A 21,768-nucleotide genomic window follows, 5' to 3' on the forward strand; every position below is an offset into this window, starting at 1 on the left:
TTCACCCCCCTATCCTCCCTGCCACGCCTTTCCCTGAACCTCCCCCTTCCTCCTTGCACCGCCCCCTTCCTCGTCTCTGGTACCGCACACAACACATAAAGCAACGTCCCAGACGTGATGACGTCTTAAGTGCCCTCCATCTGATAGGCCAAACGTTGTTCCCATTCTAAGGTTTCTAGTGTGTCACACATCGTCCAATCACGTTTCTTCTCTTACCTGACGCCGTTTGCGCCGCTCCGCCTTTCCCTTGGGCGAAACAGCGCATGCGCCTTCCTTCCTCCTCGCGCTCCCCCTGTTCCCCGGCGCGCTTTCTTCCTCCGTACGGCTCCAGCACGGACACGTGACCTCCGCGACGGTAGAAGGAGCGGCCATGTCGAAGCGCCACCGGTTAGATCTCGGAGACGACTATGCCTCGAGCAAGAAGAGAGATGGGTGAGTGCGGGGGGTGGAGGGAGAAGCGGGCTTTCTTTGTCCGTGCTGGAATATGGCGGAGGCCTGAATGTGCCGGCTGCGGCCTAGGAGCACGATGGTGACTGGGGGGGGACCAGGCCTCTTGTCCGGTGGGCGTACATAGGAGAGTACGATCCGTGAGTGTCCCCTCATACCATGAGCACCCCCCCCCCCATGTACACACTGCAGGAGGAACATTGCTTGTCTGTCATTTAGTGTCCCATTGGAGACATTCCCCTTCACTTCCTGTCTCATAACCAAAACAGGAAGTGAGGGATTTCCAGGTTGTCACCAGAACTAGTGTCCCCATTGGAAGATATCACCTCTATTCCTGTTTTGGTGTTGAGTTGCCACCTCATCCCTTTAAACCCGAACACCTATGAATTACACAGGTTCTGGGGCTAATTGAATGCAGATAATTTACCAAGTGAGTTTAATTACCACCTTAATCGGCCACAGAACCTGTATAATTAATGTGTGTTCTGGTTTAAAGGGATGAGGTGGCAATCCTAATCTGATGACAACCCCAAATATTGACATTTGCTGATAAGTCACTAGAAGTAATAGAGAGTGAATCTCCCTACCGGGGCCACAGACAGCGATACAAACCTGACAGATGTGTAATCTCCCTCCATTCTATCCAAAACACGCTTTTCTTTTCTTTGTAATATTTAGTCGGTAAAGCAGACATTGATTATATTGCAGCTCACTGATACCTGGTGGTGGTGGCTGCATTCGTTTTCCTTTTTAAAGTGGAGTTCTACCCAAAAATATAACTTCCACTTTGAATACTTGTGACCCCCTGACATGCCACGTTTTTGTGGGACAGGTGAGAGTCTGTTTATTACACTCCGTATAGCTGCTGACTTTTAAATGGGTGGAAATCTGCTTTAAGCTTTATTTCCTTTTTCACCTAGTGATCCACCCAGGAAATCTGTTTTTCTAATAAGCTGTCTAGTAGAATGTATCAGTGTACAGGGATGAGACAAACCATTTTCTACTGACGGGGGTGCTTACGATGATCAGCTTTTGTTTATTTACCCCTTTCACTGCAAGGTCCGTACATCATATGGACCTGATGGCGTGGGGGTTGCTCACTCTATCTGATGGCTGAAGCTACTGGGATTGTTTGTAATACTGACAATGGAGTCCTGTGCTGCCACCCACTTGCGATTTGGGATCATGGGGAGAATCACAGCAATTCAGCCCAAGATCGCAGTGTGCCAAATGTGAACAGGGCCTGAGAGCCCTGAACTATTCAACAAACAGCTGAAAGTCTCTACCTATGAGCAAAGGGGGTGTGTGCTTTTCCTCCAATCAGCTGTCTTTGCTGTATGCCCAGGCTTCACTGCAGTGCTAACCAGGAAGAGAAAATCTCCTAATGTGCATGTTCTAAATAGTATATAAAGCTGAAGACAGCAAATATACATGTAAAACTTATGTAGCAGGATTTGTTTCATCTCTGTGTATCATCTGAGGCTGTTCACTTCACTGGGTATATGCGAGGGTTTACATTCACTTTAGTAATTATGCTACCAGAATTAGCGTGTGCTGGAAATTGCCTTCAGCACTGCTCCCGTTTCTTCTTGCTGCAGGCTGCCATTTTTCTGAAGCCCAGAGCCCCTGAACAGCAGTAAATCATAAAGCAGAACTAAACCCTTTGATTTAAGTGGTTTAAAAAAGTTACATTCCTGGAATGCTGGGATTGCTAACCGTTACATTTGCTTGTGTCCTTAACCAAACTGTCAAACCATTAAATGGATTGTATCCTAACTGATCACATGTGCAGCACTATGGCAGTTGCAGATCAAACAGAAGCAGGTTTCTTGGCTGTAAAGGATAAGGGGGTTTAATTCCGCTTTATGACTGTTAGCAGATCGGCCTCTACAAATTCGTCAGTGCCTTTAAAATGGAGAGCATGAGCAGAGCGAGACAATCCAGCGTATCTACTGGATTTACTTATTTTTAGGCTACTTTCACACTCGGGTTGCCCGATTGTTAGCGGTAAAGTGCCGCTAGTGTTAGGGGCACTTTACCGGTGCTGCGCGGGGTGCTTTTAACCTCAAAAAGGGGTTAAAAGCGCTTTGCAGGCACTTTGGAAGCGCTGCCCATTGATTTCAATGGCAGGAGCGATGTGTACACTGCTCCCGCACTGCCCCAAAGATGCTGCTTGCAGGACTTTTTTTTTTTTTTTTTTTTCCCCATCCTGTAAGCACACTGCCCCAATGTGATAGCACTCTGGCTTTCACACTGGGGAGGCTTGAGAGGCGCTTTACAGGTGCTACTTTTAGCTCTAAAACGCCTGAAAAGCGCCTTCAGTGTGAAAGGGGTCTTAACCTTTTACATAGCTGTACCTGCAAAATGGGACAGCCTGAAGTCCTCTAGCTAGCAGGACTTTAGTCAGAAAATAAAGTTCCACTTAAATTGGTCTGTAGGAAAGGTATAGAGTCCACAAACTATGGTATATTGTATATTTGGAAATTGATAGGCCGTCAGTACACCAGGATTTATGTAATTTCTTGAGGCCCTGAAAGTGAGGCAGGACAGTGAAAATTCTCCCTTTTTGGAAAGTAAACCATCCAAGGTATTGAGTAAGAGGCATGGTGAGCTTTTTGAAATTGTAAATTTTTTGTCACAATTTTTTTGGAAAATTAGGAAAGTGTTTTCACAATTTATTTTTTACATACTGTCACCAGTGTAGTACAACATATGACGTGCTCAGGGACACTGACTGGTGATGGTATGTAAACAAATATTTTTTATTCAATTTTTTAAAACTTTTTTTTTTCCTTTTGTCTTCCAGGACAGCCTCTGAGACATAGGGCTCCTCCCTCTGGGACAGGAAACACGTTCAACTTCACCCACACAATTAAAGGCAGTCCTCTAGGCCTCCCCCTTAATTTTTTTGTGTTTCCTGCCAGGCGGGAGGGAGCACGTTAGGAACCTTGGGGAGCTCCATGTCTCAGGGCTGTCCTGAGTGAGCCCCTGGCGTTGCCTTCTCTGCCTGCAAACGCTCCTCTGTCCAGTTAGGGGAGAGTAGGGCTGCTGGTCCCACCGCTGCTGTAAGCTCGGAGAGAGTAGGACCCCTGTAGGATGTGGCAGGCCACGCCGCACATTTTGAGATGGTTTTTCCCCAGGCTGTGGTAGTTACCTGGTCAGAGGGGATACCATGCCTCCATTAGCCCTCCCGTCCATGGCCCTCGGTCCGGCTGGCGGCGCCCATCTGTATGTTTCTAGGGTGGCGCTGTGAGAGGGTGCCTATTCACTCAGTAGTACCGGGTATGGAGCAGGGAGGATGTGCGTGCGACGGAGGCGGGGCTTCTGCTCTGGAGACGAGGTTTCCGGTCTCCTGGAGCAGCGTTTGGTTGGACAGGCATCCGGGGCCAGTGGAAGACCCAGCAGAAGAGGCTGTGGCCAAGGAACCATGGAAGGCACTGCAGCATCCGAGGCAGTAGACTCAGGCACCGGCACCTTCCAGGTAAGCGTGGTGAGGGATGGCCATGGCTTACTCTGGGGGGGGGGGTGGTGGGTTCCTTGTGACCAAGAGTCCCTCCCTTGGTGGGGAACCACAGGTGACGGGCTGGGCACTTCTTCTGTTTGACTCCAAGCACAGTGGTGGTGAGGGTCAGGGGCAGGCTCTCATAGGTGTTTGGCTTTTAAGTTTAAGCCGAAGACAAGGCCCAGATGCAGCCTCCTAGAAGATTTGATGTATGCACAGCAAAGTTGGGAAAAGCCTCTTTGCCCTGAGTGCATTAGTAGTTTGGTCAGGAATGACTGTGACAGCATGTCATCCGTTAAGGTTGAGATTTCATCCATTTTCCAATCCTTTAAAGGTATGATGGATAGGATGCAGGGTCCCCAGACGACCCTATCCAGGGCCGCCAGTATGCCTTCTCTCTCAGAACCTAGTCAGGATGATGGTGGGGATAGAGAAGGAGATCCCAGGTCACTGGCCTCCTTTCAGGCAGACTCGGGATCTGATTTAGAGGGAGAAGATTCCTCCAGGGGGTCCAGGTACAGGTTTTCGCTGGACGATGTGGGGGACTTGCTCAAAGCTATTTATGACACTTTGGAAACTAGAGAGGAGTTGGTGCAACTTTCTAAGCACGACCTCATGTACCAAGGGTCCAATGCGCAGAAGGCCAGGGTATTCCACGTGCACAAATCTCTAGTGGAGTCAATCTTGCTGGAGTGGGAGCACCCTGAAAGGAGACCATTTGTCTCAGGCAGTCTTAAACGCAGGTTCCCTTTCGAGAAGGACGCGGCCCATCCATGGCACAAGATCCCAAAGTTGGATGCACCGCTAGCCAAGGTCTCTAAAAGGACCAATTTGGCTTTTGACAACCTGGGGTCACCTAAGGACCCCATGGATAAAAGGAGGGGGGGGGGGTGACGTACTGCTAAGAAGTGCTTGGGACGCCTTTTCCATTGGGCTGAAGCCAGTCCTAGCAGCCACTTGTGTTGCCAGGCACTTGGAGTGCTGGTTAACGCAGTTGCAGTCTCACATTTCGGCGGGCACGTCCAGGCAACAGCTGCTTGTCATTCCCATTACTGTTTAAAGCAGTTGGCTTCTTAGCGGATGCCTCAGCAAAATAAGCAAAGCTGGCAGCCAAGTCAGCAGCACTGGTGAACACAGCAAAAAGGGCCGTGTGGTTGAAGACTTGGAAGGGGGATGCAGCGTCCAAGCTGAAACTGTGTGGGTTACCTTTTTCAGGTGATCACCTCTTTTGGGCTGGGTCTGCAGGAGGCACTGGAGTGGACCAAGGACAAGAAGGCATTTCCAGAAAAGAGCAAGAAAGCAGAAGGGAAACATTTTTTTTGAGGCCACAGGCAGCAGGCCCAACAGGAAAGATGGGCCACCCCAGAAAATACTGGGCAGGTCGCAGGGGCGAGGAAGAGGAGGATTCTTATTCAATCCTCGGACCACCACAAAGCCCCAATGACTCCTGCGTGACTGGGGGACGTCCTTCCACAATGGACCATGACAACTTCAAGCCCGTTCATATTAGAGGTAATAAAGAACGGCTACAAGTTGGAATTCAATTCCCCCTTCCAGTTTTCTTGTCACCCCCTTACCCAGAGATCAGGAAAAAAGCAGGGGCTCCGAGTCTCCTCTTAGGGGAAGCTAGTGGATCAGCAAGTCCTCCAGCAGGTGCCCCAGGGGGAACGCTGCCAGGTAGTTTATTTCCACGTATTTGTGGTCGAAAAGCCATCGGGCAAGTTCAGGCTAATCCTCAATCTTCGTCCTCTAAACAGGTTTCTGAAGTACAAACGCTTCAGTATGGAGTCCATTTTCACAATAACAAATCTGTTTTCCAGATTGCTATATGGCAACGATCGATCTCAGGGATGCATACCTGCATATCCCGATGCATCAAGATTTTCAGAAATTTCTCAGACTGGTGGTCAGAGTGAATTCGGAAGTTTTTTATTTTTATTTCTGGGCACTGCCATTCGGACTAGCATACTCTGCGAGGATTTCTACAAACGTCCAGGGAGTGTAAAAGGACACGGGGGCACAAAATGAGACTGAAGGAGAACCGTTTTTACCTTAAACTTCGTAGGGGGTTCCTCACTGTTAGGGCTATAAGGATGTGGAACTCTCCCACAATTGGTGGGGTGGCTGCAGGGAGTAAATTTTTAAAAGGCTCTTAGATGTACAGATACACAGGTTGAACTGGATGGAATATTGTGTATTTTTTTTCATCCTTGCCCACTATGTAACTATATGTCCTGGCAGAGGCTTTAGCCCCGCTGCACATTAAGGCCATTACTGTGATCCCCTACTTGGATGATCTGCTGTTTTATCGCCCAATCCTGTTGGCAACTGGAGAAGAACTTGCTGGAAGCACAGAATTTCCTGCGGTCCCTTGGTTGGCTGATCAACCTGGACAGGTCCCAGCTGGTTCCAACTCAGGAGGTGCAGTATTTGGGTTACAGGATATCCTCAATAGAGAGAAAGATCTTTCTCTCTTTTAGAGAAGACCGAGGACTGCTTGTTATCTGAGATGTGATACAGCTAATCACATGCTACAGGGTGCTGTGATTGGCCCACAGCTATCACATGGTACATGGGCCAATCACAATGGTAAGCAAAACGGTCATGAATGGAAGCCATTCATGACTGTTTTTGTTGACATTCTAATCATGTGGTTGCTATGACCAATGTGAACCCATTCAGGGCACATGCTGCACCTGGAGGTAGTGTCCCCCCATTAACGGCACTGCACTAGTTTAGCCTCAATCCACCATGATTTGCATGCGTCTACATGCACAAGTATAGTCTGCCATAAGCCAGACCTTTAAACTGTCACCTACAATGCACAGGACTGTCGATACCTACATCGGTGACTTGCATTATTGGTTTATAGCCGTAAGATCTTGTTGCTGCTACCCACACTTTCCATTCATTATATCCAACAATTGCAGGGACATCAGTGTATGCTGTGACATACAGTTCCCTGCCCAGCTCATCCAGTCCATTTGGGGAATTAAGGAGCTCAGATGTCCATTGTGAGTTGTAAGGGCTGACACCACGGCAGTTACCTGGGGCTCCTTCAGACCTCACACACCTGCTTTTCATTCTTGAGCTGGTATATTCGGTACCCTAGATTTATGTGGTATTCCAGTGTGCTTGACTTTGGATGTGGCCGTACACACGGGCATGTCTTTTATGTATGACAACGTTGTTGATTTATTTTTTTTTATTATCACCTGTGATTACAATTTGTCTATTTTATTTCTATATACTGATAAAGTTTTTTCAAATAGAAAACGCTGGCTGCCCTATTCCCTCTTCACACCTTTTGAACTACTTATAGGTCCTTCCTATTTTTTTCCCTTGCTGCATGTGCTAACCGATGTACCAGCATGTTGCTGAGCCTGCAGCTGCTGTCTTGGTGCAGTAAATGTACTCTGGCAGGGCGGCGACTGGTTAAAGTAGAAAATTATCAAACTTGTTTGCAAGATCAACAGGTGAAAATAAAACTAATGCAGCCATCGCATCTAAGAATTGGTAAGTTGCAATATGACGTTTTGATTAAATATTTTAAGACCAATATCTGGATAAGGACCAAATCAGCAGATTGTTATAATGAGCCAAGAAACATCGGTTGATGGTGGTGTGTTCTAAAAGCCATAATTTGGCTCCTGGGATTTCCTACAGGCAGGTGCAGTGTTTGTGCCTTTCTCTGGTGATAAATCGACTCACTCGTGGGGTTTGGTAATTATACTGTGACACATAACAGATTACTTGGCATGTTATGAGTATTTTTGTCTTCTGATGAGGCACCCCCTCCCATAAAAATGCTTTGCGAGAGTGTCAGCACCACCCATTTACTTCTGCGCACTCAGGTTGGAATGTTTAATAGCTGAAAAAAATTGTCACGGAAAGGCCTCGTTGAGGTGGGCTTAGATAAGTGTAGACCTTTGCAAGGGCCACGTATACCTGCATGGGATGCTCGAGTGTTCCATGCATTCCTATTTATGGCAGTTGGTACGCAGCCACTGCTCCCAATTTGGCAGCCATGTGGGTGTGTTTGGGTACCCGCACAGATGTCAAATTGGGAGCAGCAGATATGTCCTTGCAGCTGCTGTGTCTGTCACCATGAATAGGAATACCTGTACGGGGATGTGCAGAACACTTGTGTGGCCCTCGCATGGGCGTTTTCTTAAGTGTGTCCGAGTGAATGAGGCCTAAGAATGACAGTTACTAACCTTGTTGAACCCGAAATTCTGGAAAACCAACAGATTTTTTTTTTCCTCCGTTCTTCACAATCTTGATTTGGATGACAGCATGAGGATAATAAATGGTCAGAAAATATTGCTGTCTGCTCTGTTTGTACTTCACAGTCTTACCCAATACAATGGACTGCATTTTACAGCTAATTCATTAAATTGAATCCTGTGGTATTGAACTTGCAATACCTCCATGGAGTACTTAGGTTAAGGAACAGGGAGAACACATGGTACAGAAAGGGTCAATCGCAGCCCATCTATGTACCATGTGATTAGCCTTGACCAATCACAACAAAAGACACTAAACCATTTTCAGTCTGTAAAATTGTTTCTTGTACCAATGAAATTCACTGGTATAATCAATCATATTGTGTTTAACCACTTAACGACCATCCGCCGCAGATATACTGCGGCAGGGCGGTTCTTTTGCACGAATCGCGTATTGTTACGGCGCTCCGTGTAATAGATACATACAGTGCAGGGCCGGAGCCGATGTGTGCGGACGCGATGTCCGCCGGCCACCCTCGATCGCTCCACAGAGAAGCAGAACAGGGATCTGCCTATGTAAATAAGGTGGATCCCCGTTCTGACAGGGGAGTAGAGAGAGAGAGCGTCTGTTCCTAGTTTTCACAAACAGCGATCTCTCTATACTTCCGTCAGTCCACTACCCGCACAGTGCACCTCCCTAGGACACACTTACCCTTTGATTGCCCCGAGTGTTAACCCCTTCCCTGCCAGTGTCATTTATACAGTAATCAGTGCATTGCTATAGCACTGATCACTAATAATCTCACTGGTCCCAGAAAAGTGTCCGATCTGTCCGCCGCAATGTTGCAGTCCCCCTAAAAATAGCTGATCACCGCCATTACTGGTAAATAAAAAAATAATAATAAAAATGCCATAAATCTATCCCCATTTTATAGACGCTATAACTTAAAATATGTATAAGAATGTGGGTGAAATGTAGCGCTAAAAATAACACAGTGAGGTGAATAAACAATCAATAATCTAATAAACATCTAATATGGTGATAAAATCCATCATGGTGAGACCCAGGATCTTCAGTGATGTCTCCAAAGGACCTCATGGGTTTCGACCAAACTGGGAAGACCAGTGCACAATGGGAACACCACAGCAACGAACATCAAACTAGAGTATGCAGGAAAAAAAGGGGGGCTCAATAGTGCAGGTCAACAAAGTTGGTTTATTATAAAAACCGACATAGAGTAAAAGTGATCACAAGTAAAATAAGAGCAATGTGGGGAGAGATGAACCTTGCCCATGTAGAAGAACACATTGGCCTAAACTGATGAAGGATTTTTTTTTTTTTACGAAAGCTCTATTTGTGGGAAAAAACATATATAAATACATTTGGTTTGGGTACAACGTTGCATGACTGTGCAAGTAACGTAGTGCCGTATTGCAGAAAATGGCCTGGTCATTAAGGGGTAAATCCTTCCGGGGCTGAAGTGCGTGTAAAAAAAAAAAAAAAAATCATTTTTTTTTTTTTTTTTATGCTGTCACCAGTCAGTATCACTGCCACACCAGTTATATGATGATGCTGTACTGCACTGGTGACAGTATGTTAAAAAAAAATAAAGAATTGTGAAAATGATATATTTTTAAAAATGTCTTCATTTTCCAAATGTGACAAAATTACAACTTCAAAAAACTCACCATGCCGCTTACTAAATACTTTGGACTGTCTACTTTCTCAAAAGGGGTATTTGTACCGTCCTAGCATTTTTGGGCCTCAAGAAATTAGAGGGGCTGTCGGTACATCAGGATTTTTATATATATATATATATATATATATATATATATATATATATATAATTTATTATTATTCCATAGTTTGTGGACTCTATACCTTTCCTACAGACTAATTAATTTGCACTGATTTTGGGTTATTTTCATCAAAGAAATGTAGCAGGAAAACATTTTAACCTAAACTTATGAAGAAAAAGATTATTTATTTTCAAAATTTTTTAACCGAAATGAAAGGCTGTAAAGCCAGGTTTTTTGTTTTGATGCATTAAGATAAAAAGCCTTGTGTGCATCAGCCCCCCTAATACTTACCTGAGACCATCTCAATCCTGCTATGTTACAGGAGTGTCTTGGCTGCCCGGGACTTCCCTCCTTGTTGGCTGAGAGAGCAGCTCAGTGCCATTGGCTCCTGCTTCTGTCAGTTGGTCAGCCAATGAGGAGAGAAAGGGGGTGGACACAGGGAGCTGTGGCTCGGCTTGGGTGCCCGCATAGCAAGCTGCTTGCTGTGGGGGCACTCAACAGGAGGGAGGGACCAGGAGTGCCGAAGAGGGACCCGAGAAGAGGAGGATCCAGGCTGCTCTGTGCAAAACCATTTTACAGAGCAGGCAAGTATGACATGTTTGTTTTAACTAAAACAAAATTAGACCTTTACAGTCCTTTGGCAAAATCGGTAATAGGTTTTCTTTGTAAAATTGCAATCTGCACAAGTTGAGATAATGTTGGATTACTTTAGATGCACACAAAATAGAGATGCAGACAAGTTGGTATCATACCCAAAAATTTTACAGCTGCTAGTAACTCGTTGGGGTATTTTCTTCTGTCGGTGGAAGCGTATGTTTCTCACCGGTTGCTTGCCGGCTGAAGACTAAACTCCATGGAATGGCTTCAATGCCTGTCCATTTCTAGAGTAAAGAAATACCCATAATTATGAGAATTTACCAGATTCCTAGAATATTGCTGATGAATTAGAATGTTTGTCAGTGATGCCCCTTTCACACCAGTTGACAGATCAGGTCCGCCCTTTGTTTTTCAGGCAGACCCGATCGGACCACCTATTCTCTATGGAGCAGCGAACACATGTCTGCTGACACCTGCCAGCATCCAATTTTGGTCCGCTAAAAACAAATGGATGGGAATTCGTTCCCCATTGGATGACAGTCGGATGTAAATGGACAGACAGTCTGTTTCCATCCGACTGCCCCATAGAGAACAGTGGGCTGTGTCAGCTCTGCATAACGGAGCAGACACGGATCTGTAACCTGCCTGTTCAGCCAGGATCAGCGGAGAGGTCCCCGCTGAGCAGGAGGATCCACTTGATGGCCTTCACCCCGTTTGAAAGGGGCCTAACGCTGCCTCTCACACATGCGGACCGTTCGTTTTATCAGTTCAGTTAAATTTTTTTCAAAGAAAAAATGGATGAAGTTTGTCCGCTTTTCAAACATCCGTTGATGGATGGACAAACTGATGACAAACGAGCTGTTGCTTGCAAACAGGTTGAAGTTGTAAGATTGTATTGGTAAGAAACCTGGTTTAACGCTTTGCTTACCTTTCTCTATGGAGGCACCAGCTTTAATCAAAAAAAACCAAAACGCTATAACTCACTGTTGTGTTGATGCTCTGGAATCTTTCATCTTTACTCTGTCTGCTATAGCATATGTTGGTCACTTGATCTTTTCTTTTCAATAAATATTTTTTTTCTCCTCTTATTTTAGGAAGGACAGAGATCGAGAGAGAGATGACAGATCAAAGGATCGAGATCGGGACAGGGATAGAGATCGTGAAAGGGATAGGGACAAGGATAAGGATTCACGTAGCGCATTAAATACCCCATTTATAGCAGCCGGTGGGGTCCCAACTGTAAAGCCAGCAGCACTTCCTCAAGGCATCAATCCATTCACCAACCTGCCCCACACACCGCGGTACTATGAGATCTTAAAAAAACGTCTTCAGTTGCCAGTCTGGGAGTACAAGGAGCGTTTTACAGATATTCTTACCAGAAACCAGAGCTTTGTTTTAGTTGGAGAGACTGGTTCTGGGAAAACTACACAGGTATCTACTGCTTTCTGGAGAAATGCTGACACATAATTAAAGTATATCTAAACCCTTGAACAATTCTTAAGATGAGGTGGCTGCATTTTGCTTTCTTTACGGCTAAGTACATTTAGCTAAGTGGACCATAGGCCAATCTTAGCTGTACTTCACTGGATGGCCTGTATATTTTTCATAAACCTTTTTAGGGTCACAGCACAGGTCGGTCCTAGACTAGTAAGAACTGAGGTAATCTTGAATATACTTTATCACTACAGTATCGAAAGGTGGCCTGTCTCTGATTTATATTTTGACAGCAGGGGTCTAGTATCTGATGAGTATGTTCTTGCTGTTTACCAGTCTAGTCATCCAAATTGCACTTTCCAAGTGTAATGTTTTATCTTGGTCTCTGAGATGCTTGACAATTCTGAAAAATCAAATAACTTTCATACTGTACATTGCACTATTATAAACTTTCTGCAGTAGCATGATTACACAGGATAAAGATGTTAGACCCCAAACATGCCAGCTTATAGTAGAACTATAGGCAAGATACTGTAATGGATGGTATAACCCCTGTATTATTATTGTTGTTTATTTTTTACCATCTGTGTCTCATTGGGGAGATTTCTCCACTTCCTGTCCTGTCTTATAATCAAAACAGGAAGTGAGCGGAAATACCTGCAAAATAAGGTCCATTTTGGTCACCAGACCTAGGGGGTTATTTATGAAAGGCAAATCCACTTTGCACTGGAAGTGCAGTCGCTGTAAATCTGAGGGGTAGATCTGAAATGAGGGGAAGCTCTGCTGATTTTATCATCCAATCATGTGCAAGCTAAAATGCTGTGTGTGTGTGTGTTTTTTTTTTTTTGTTTTTTTTTTCGTTCTCCTTGCATATCCCAGCAACTCTTCCAAGTGCACTTTCAGTGCAATCTCAAGTGCACTTTACACTTGTAGTGTGAAGTGGATTTACCTTTCGTAATTAACCCCCGTTTTGTCCCCATTGAAAGATTTCCACTTTTTATTACTGTTCTGATGACAACCAAAAATTTGGGAATTTAATTTTTGATGATAATGGTAAACAAGACCTAGAGAGGGTGAATCTCCCTAAAACCCCCATCACACTGGGTGGTTTTCAGGTGCTTTAGCACTGGAAATGGCCTCTAAGCACCGGAAAACTGCCTCCCATTCATTCCATTGTGACTTTTAACACTGGGGCAGTGCTTGCGGGACGTTCCGAAAAGTCCTGCATGCAGCATCTTTAGGACGGGTTGGGAGTGCTGTATTTAGTCATTCCAATGGGCAGGGCTTTCAAAACGTCTTGAAAGTGCAGCGAAACTGGAGTTTTTAACTTTTTTTTGGGGGGGGGTTCAAAGCGCCCCGCTAGCAGCCGAAAAGTGCAGTTAAAACGAGCTGCGCTATAATGCTAAGGTTGGTGCTTTCAGTGTGCAAGCAGTTTAACTGGGGCACAGACAGCTGTTCTAATCCATCTCCACTCTGTCCAAAACTTAAAAAAAAAAAATAAAAAATTAGTTTTGTCATTAGTTATACTTTAATTATAGAACATGGATGGGAGAGTTTTTTTTACTAACATCAAGAAACCTCTTCTATCTCATTGGATAGACTTAGTGGGTGGTAATTCAACTTTGATCTCAATGGTATATGGTTGAGATCTGCAGGGAAATCATTGTCCTATCTAAGGGGTCTGATCCCTGGGGGGGGGGGTGTTTCCTTTACCTAGATTGGGAGGTTCTTGTGATTCACCAGCATGCTGGTCAATTTGAGGATTGACAGCCACACCTTGCTCATCTTGGTTTTGAAAAGTACAGAAAAGTGCGACAATGGGTACTAATGGCTGAATTTAAAAAGGTGAAATCACTTTATGCATTATAGATTCCCCAGTGGTGTGTTGATTACATGCGATCTTTGCCCGGGCCCAAGAGAGGTGTTGCATGTACCCAGCCGAGAAGAGTAGCTGCAATGAGTGTGGCACAGAGAGTCGCTGATGAAATGGATGTCATGCTGGGCCAGGAAGTTGGTTATTCTATTCGATTTGAAGACTGCAGTAGTGCAAAAACTATCCTGAAGTAAGTAAATGAGGAGCTTGCACCTCTTCTTTTTTTTTAAGCCGCATGAGCCTCTCCCTTCTCCCTATAGTTGTAAAAATGTAAAATGACATTATATAATGCTAACTAAACAAAACTGACTAAAGGCTACTACCAAAATTTACTATTTTATTTTTCCACACAGGTTTTCAATCAAAATTTTAAATGTTTTATTTTTTTGGCATGCTTTTTAACACTATATATTTTTCTTTGTGCATAGGGATAGGGGTATAGTGCCATCTGCAACCAGGAAAGTTTGTCCACAAGCTTTTGATTGGCTGTCATGATCTGATAATCGGTATCATTTTTCTGATTGCTAGTCTGAGGTGCAGCTGTTGGCTGTGTACTCCTGGTTCTTGGGTAAATATTTAATGTTCTCTTAACATGGGTACCTGTGCCTGAGAATGTTAATATACAGATTGTAGGGGGGATTACATATCTGCAATCAAGGACCACCAGGAGGAATCTTTTTTCCAACAGCACCATCACAATGTAAATGTAAACATCCCTTGTAATAGGGGAAAAAAAGCATGACAGGACCCCTTAAATGAGATGTGGGGTTAAAAAAGACCTCAGATCTCATTTACACTCAACTGCAAAAAAAAAAAAAAAAAAATAGTGTTGCTTTAAGAGCTATGGGACGGAAGTGACGTTTTGACGCCTCTTCCGCCCTGCAATGGTATGGAGACGGGTGGGGGCCACCTTCCCCTCACTCGTCTCTGTACCAAGCCAGGAAGAGGACCTGATCGCCTCCGCCACTACTGACCGCTCTGGTAAGCGGCGAAAGGCGGGGGTCCTCTCCTGCCACCGGTAAAAGTGGATCTTGCGGCGAATCTGGCGCAGAGACTACTTTTATCGGAAACCGAACCGCTCACTGAAGAGGATACCAGGGTTATGATGGTAGCTAGCTGCTGCCATAACAACGATATCCCCCTTCAAAGTGCCGATGTATTTCGACGTGAGCCAGTCCGGAAGTGGTTAAAAGGAAAGCACGAGGGCCCCAGAAAAATTTCTGGTCCGGGGCTGAGACAGGACCCGGCCCCAATCGGGAAAAGCAGCCAGGTATACACCAGAGCGCCATGACACAGTCCATGTGTGCTGTGCGTATTGTGAGCGTGTGGCAACCACATGAACCATTTTATGTGATGAAAACAAGATAATGAATGGAAAAATGTGAAGTGTATCAAAAAGAAAAATATGTCCAAAAATAGGGAATGGAGTCGGAGATGATCTCCATGGGGACTTGCGTGTGTGGTGATAAGTGGGCTGTGAGCAGATGCCTGTCTGGTGATGGCTGTGTGTGGAATGGCCCACCGGTGAACCCCGGCTGCATATACCCCAAATGACCTTGGCGAGGACCCGCCCTCAAAGATGCCGATAGCAAGAAGGGGAGGCGAAGGAAAGGGATCACGCCACCCAGTCTCCGGCATCGGGTGCAATGAAGTGCTACCTCGCAACACGGCATCAAATGACACGACCTGACGTCGGAGACTGGGTGGGCATGATACCACGTCTGGCATGGATACTGGACGTGGTATCCCTTTCCTTCGCTTTCCATCGGCGTCTTAGCATGACGGTGGGGACCCGCCCTCATTCGGGGTATATGCACCTTGGGTTCACTGGTGGGCTGTTCCACACAGATATCTCCTCGCAGCCCACTTATCACCACACGCAAGTCCCCATGGAGATCATCCCAGACTCTATTCCCCATTTTTGACACATTTTTCTTTTTCACACACTTCACATTTTTCCATTCATTATCTTGTTTTGCTTTCATCACATAGATTCATGTGGTTGCCACACGGTCACAATACACACACAACACACATGGACTGTGTCGTGGCGCTCTGGTGTATACCTGGCTGATTTTCTGGATTGGGGTGCAGTTCCTGCCTCAGCCCTGGACCAGACATTTTTTTTTTTCTGGGGCCCTCCTGCTTCCCTTTTAATAGGCTGGGTACAGCTTTGGAGCCCGTGTGTAAGTACCATATCCTTTGCTCCCCATTAGTTCCCCTCTTTAGGGTATAATTCAATAACAGACGTTTTTGATATTCATTTATAGCCTACCTTTGCATCTAACTCCTGACGAATGGCTGCTAGCCATGAAACGCGTAGAGTTTATAGGGTGCACAGACAAGTTTGGTTCCTCTTTACATTCAACTGGCTCATGTTTGCAATTTGTGCATTATCCATATTATGTGATTTTTGTATATGTGTATCTCTGTAATTTTATCTGTCAGTCTTTTTTGCATATGGTTTTGTAACCCATTCAGAATATACATATTATGCATTTTAGATCATTTTATGAGAATTTGATTGAATAAAAAACATTTATGCCTTATTTATTGTTTTTAGCATTGAGATCCCTCATTTAAAGTCCCACTCTTTTCTTCACTTTGAATACATGTATAATAGGGATGGAGGTTTGTCATTGCGGTTATGTCAGGTCACATCCTCCTTTTTATTACTATTTGTTACCTGTGACTTGTCAAGTCTGGATAGCCTGATCGTATATGATTCCTGTTTCTCTCAATGGATGAGAAATATAGTTTTTGTTTTTTTTGTTTTTTTTTTCTGTACTCCCTGTAAAATCGTTTTCTGGAGTCCATTTAGGGACACTGGACGCAGAAACCTGCAGCCATGGTGGTTTGGTTCCTATTGTAGATGGCATAGAACAGGGAATGCCTCCATTACCTTTAGGGACCTGTCTATCTCAGATTAGTCCTTTTCTGCTGGGTCACAAATTCATAAGGAAGGTCCTTAACCACTTCAATACCAGGCACTTAGACACCTTCCCGCCCAGCCCAATTTTCACCTTTCAGCGCTGTTACAATTTGAATGACAATTGCGCGGTCATGCTACACTGTACCCAAACAAATTTTTTATCATTTTGTTCCCACAAATAGAGCTTTCTTTTGGTGGTATTTGATCACCTCTGCGGTTTTTATTTTTTGCGCAACAAATAAAAAAAGACCGAAAATTTCGAAAAAAAACAAGTTTTTCTTTGTTTCTGTTAAATTTTTTTGTAAATAAGTACGCTTTCTCCTTCAATAATGGGCACTGATACGGCGGCACTGATGGGCACCGATGAGGTGGCACCAATGAGGTGGCACTAACGGGCACTGATGATGGGCACTGATAGGCGGCACTGATGGGCACTGATAGGTGGCACTGATGGGCACTGATAGGTGGCACTGGTATGCGGCACTGATGGGCACTCATAGGTGGCACCGATGGGCACACATAGGCGGCACTGATGGGCACTCGTAGGTGGCATTGATTGGTATATATGGGTGGTACTGATGGGTACATATGTGTGGCACTGATGGGCACTGACAGGTGGGCACTGACAGGTGGGCACTGATAGGTGGGCACTGATGGGCACTGACAGGTGGCACTGATGGGCACTGACAGGTGGCACTGATGGGCACTGACAGGTGGCACTGATGGGCACTGACAGGTGGCACTGATGGGCACTGACAGGTGGCACTGATGGGCACTGACAGGTGGCACTGATGGGCAATGACAGGTGGCACTGATGGGCAATGACAGGTGGCACTGATAGAGCATTGCTGGGCAGATCTGGGCATATCATGGACATAAGCGGTGTGTCAGACTGACACACCGCTCCACCGATCGCCGCGATGCGCGCCCCCGGGGGCGCGCTGCGGCATGTTATCCTGCTGGACGTCATATGACGTCCAGTCAGGATAACACAACCACTTCCCGGACGTCAATCCGCTATAGGGCGGGCGGGAAGTGGTTAAGGTGCTTTTCTGTGTGTTGGTTGCAAATGTTTTCACCTGTCTCTTTTTGTGTTGTTGCTTCTCTAGACCTGGGAAATCGGCAGCAATTCTAGGCCCTTGGCTTTGTGGTCAGGTATAGGCAGAATTGCATTTTTAACAGGTTTGTCCCAGAGGTGCCTCTTGCTCACTGGGGAGGGTGTTGTCTAGCTTCATTCCTGGCTCCAATGGCAGTGCATTATGGTTCACTATTAAGCCTTGTTTAGTGTGGTAAAAATTATCTCTGCATTCTCTCCAGACATGGAATTAATGATCCTTATGGGGTTCTATTTTTACCAGGGCCTGTTTTTATTTAGTTTCTTTACTGTATTTGTTCCCACTGTTGGACCCATTTCCTGTTGACCAGGTCAGGTTGTTTCCTTTCATGGGAATTTTGTTTTTATCCAGTGTTTGGGTGTGTTTTTGTTAATCGGCTTTGCACTTGATCCATATTTTGGTGCTTTCTTCCATGTGGAGTCATTCCTTATGGGTGTTGATCGGTATTTGGTTGATGCTCTGTGCCCTCCTTGTTTTCATGTACCCTTATAAAGCAGGTTGTTCGGTCATATCTGGTTCAGTTTGAGCGTGGTCCTGTTAGTGCTGTGACCCACCCCTCAGTTTGACTGTTTTTGGATATGACTGTATAATTCCTGTGTTTCTCAGTGGATGAGAAAAAAGGTTTTTTGTACTCGCTGTAAAATCCTTTTCTGGAGTCCATTTAGGGACACTGGTGCCTACCCTCCCCTACTGTCTTTTGATCATGCTCTGTTGTTGCTTGCTACAAACTAAGACATGTGGGGTGGAGGAGGGGTTATCCCGGGCTAAAACTAAACACATGTCCAAATAAATCTATCTCCCCAGCTGGTGCAAACAAAAGGAACACGTCTATATCTCACCAAATAGATCCCCCCCCCCCAATACCTGCAACATAATGAATGCAAAAAATGCATGGAATCCCTTTGAAACGCGTCAGCCTGCAGGGACCCTGATGAAGTTACCCGTATGTACTGGAGATTGTGCAACCTGGAAGTACCAAGCCACAGATGAGTGTCCAACGAGCACTTTTTTCCGTGTGTGTATGTGTGTGTGTGTGTGTATGTATGTGTGTGTGTGTGTATATATATATATATATATATATATATATATATATATATATATATATATATATATATATATATATACATATACATATACATATATATATATATACATACACACACATACACACACACGGAGTGGGGATGGAGAGTATTCAGACTCCCTTAAATTTTTTTCACTCTTTGTTATATTGCAGCCATTTGCTAAAATCCTTTAAGTTCATTTTTCTTTCCTCATGAATGTACACACAGCACCCCATATTGACAGAAAAACACAGAATTGTTGACATTTTTGCAGATTTATTAAAAAAGAAAAACTGAAATATCACATGGTCCTAAGTATTCAGACCCTTTGCTGTGACACTCATATATTTAACTCAGGTGCTGTCCATTTCTTCTGATCATCCTTGAGATGGTTCTACACCTTCATTTGAGTCCGGCTGTGTTTGATTATACTGATTGGACTTGGTTAGGAAAGCCACACACCTGTCTATATAAGACCTTACAGCTCACAGTGCATGTCAGAGCAAATGAGAATCATGAGGTCAAAGGAACTGCCTGAAGAGCTCAGAGACAGAATTGTGGCAAGGCACAGATCTTGCCAAGGTTACAAAAAAAATTCTGCTGCACCTAAAGTTCCTAAGAGCACAGTGGCCTCCATAATCCTTAAACGGAAGAAGTTTGGGACGACCAGAACCCTTCCTAGAGCTGGCAGTCCGGCCAAACTGAGCTATCGGGGGGAGAAGAGCCTTGGTGAGAGAGGTAAAGAAAAACCCAAAGATCACTGTGGCTGAGCTCCAGAGATGCAGATGGGAGAAAGTTGTAGAAAGTCAACCATCACTGCAGCCCTCCACCAGTCGGGGCTTTATGGCAGAGTGCCCCAACGGAAGCCTCTCCTCAGTACAAGACACATGAAAGCCCACATGGAGTTTGCTAAAAAAAAAAAACACCTGAAGGGCTCCAAGATGGTGAAAAATAAGATTCTCTGATGAGATCAAGATAAGACTTTTTGGCCTTAATTCTAAGCGGTATGTGTGGAGAAAACCAGGCACTGCTCATCACCTGTCCAATACAGTCCTAGCAATGAAGCATGGTGGTGGCATCATGCTGTTGGGGTGTTTTTCAGCTGCAGGGACAGGACGACTGGTTGCAATCGAGGGAAAGATGAATGCGGCCAAGTACAGGGATATCCTGGATGAAAACCTTCTACAGAGTGCGCAGGACCTCAGACTAGGCCAAAGGTTTACCTTCCAACAAGACAATGACTCTAAACACACAGCTAAAATAACGAAGGAGTGGCTTCACAACAACTCCGTGACTGTTCTTGAATGGCCCAGCCAGAGCCTTGACTTAAACCCAATTGAGCATCTCTGGAGAGACCTAAAAATGGCTGTGCACCAACGTTTACCATCCAGCCTGACAGAACTGGAGAGAATCTGCAAGGAGCAATGGCAGAGGATCCCCAAATCCAGGTGTGAAAAACTTGTTGCATCTTTCCCAAAAAGACTCATGGCTGTATTAGATCAAAAGGGTGCTTCTACTAAATACTGAGCAAAGGGTCTGAATACTTAGGACCATGTGATGTTTCAGTTTTTCTTTTTTAATAAATCTGCAAAAAATGTCAACAATTATGTGTTTTTCTGTCAACATGGGGTGCTGTGTGTACATTAATGAGGAAAAAAAATGAACTTAAATGATTTTAGCAAAGGGCTGCAATATAACAAAGTGAAAAATTTAAGGGGGTCTGAATACTTTCCGTCCCCACTAATATATATTACCAAACATTTGTGGGATAATACACTGCCTGTGTGCCCTCTTTTGTATTTATTATTTTTCAGTGGTCACAGGACATCCCCAGTCCTAGAGGGCAGCAAGGTCTTGGGATAATACCCAGATGTGCAGTGTAGCAACACTGCGCAGGAGGCTAATGTTTTTGGTTATCCCAGGCTGGCCTGTGGATTTTTGTTTGCCAGTGTTCAGTCTGCCTTTAGGTGGCGGGATATCCTGACTAGGGCTGAAACAATGAATCGACAACTAATTGATTATGAAATCGATTTACCATTTTTATAATTGATAGGCCAGTAACATAATGGGATTAAAAAAAAACTAAAATGAGACCTTTCTAGTACAAAAAGAGCAAATTATCACTACTGTAAATATTACTTTCACAGTTCTACAGTAAAAAAATGAAATAGTGATTATCTGCCTTTTTGTACTATAAAGGGCTAATTTTAGTTTTTCTTTTTTAACCCCATTATGTTACTAAACATCTTAAACCTGGTTCTATGTTTTTTGGTGCTTTTTGCAGAAACGCACTACAGTTCATTTACTGGTCTCTTATGGAACACGTTCACATCTATACTTTTTTCAGCCACTGCGTATTTGGAAAGGGTCAGGGACTTTTTTTTTTTTTTAATACTTCAATGGAGAAGCTGCAGAAAAGCATGTAATGCGTTTTTGCAGCAATTTGTCTTTTAATCTGCCCAACAACAAATTGGCCAAAAGAAATTCAAAAACGCAAATCGCAGTAAAATCACGTGCGCAAAAATCAAAACGCACTGCAGAAACAGATCAAAAGCAAACTGCATAGGTGTGTACCGAGCCTTATGCTGGCCTCAGATCAATTTTCAGATGAGAATATTAAGACGAAAATCTTTGTACATTCACTGAATGAAAGAATGTTTTAAATTTTCACTTGTGTTTAACATTCTGTTTTTAAAATGAATGATATTTCTGAACAAAAACCACATATACTGTCTGAAAATTCCTTTGACCAAGTTTTCTATTTCCAAATTTTCCCGT

The 21,768-nt window shown here is 44.5% G+C and overlaps 1 protein-coding gene across 1 annotated transcript in view; it reads left to right on the forward strand.

Annotated features, from left to right (window-relative positions):
• The first annotated feature begins 219 nt into the window (after window positions 1-219).
• Window positions 220-21,768, forward strand: part of DHX15 (DEAH-box helicase 15) — a 57,680-nt gene continuing 36,131 nt past the window's right edge. Inside the window, exons 1-3 of the mRNA XM_073609286.1 lie at window positions 220-432; window positions 11,667-12,003; window positions 13,876-14,069. Coding sequence (XP_073465387.1) covers window positions 371-432; window positions 11,667-12,003; window positions 13,876-14,069 — 593 coding nt within the window. The 5' untranslated portion in view covers window positions 220-370. The remainder of the gene's footprint in view (window positions 433-11,666; window positions 12,004-13,875; window positions 14,070-21,768) is intronic.

Source organism: Aquarana catesbeiana, linkage group LG01, assembly GCF_042186555.1.
Source record: "Aquarana catesbeiana isolate 2022-GZ linkage group LG01, ASM4218655v1, whole genome shotgun sequence".
In the NCBI taxonomy this organism is placed as follows: Eukaryota; Metazoa; Chordata; class Amphibia; order Anura; family Ranidae; genus Aquarana; species Aquarana catesbeiana.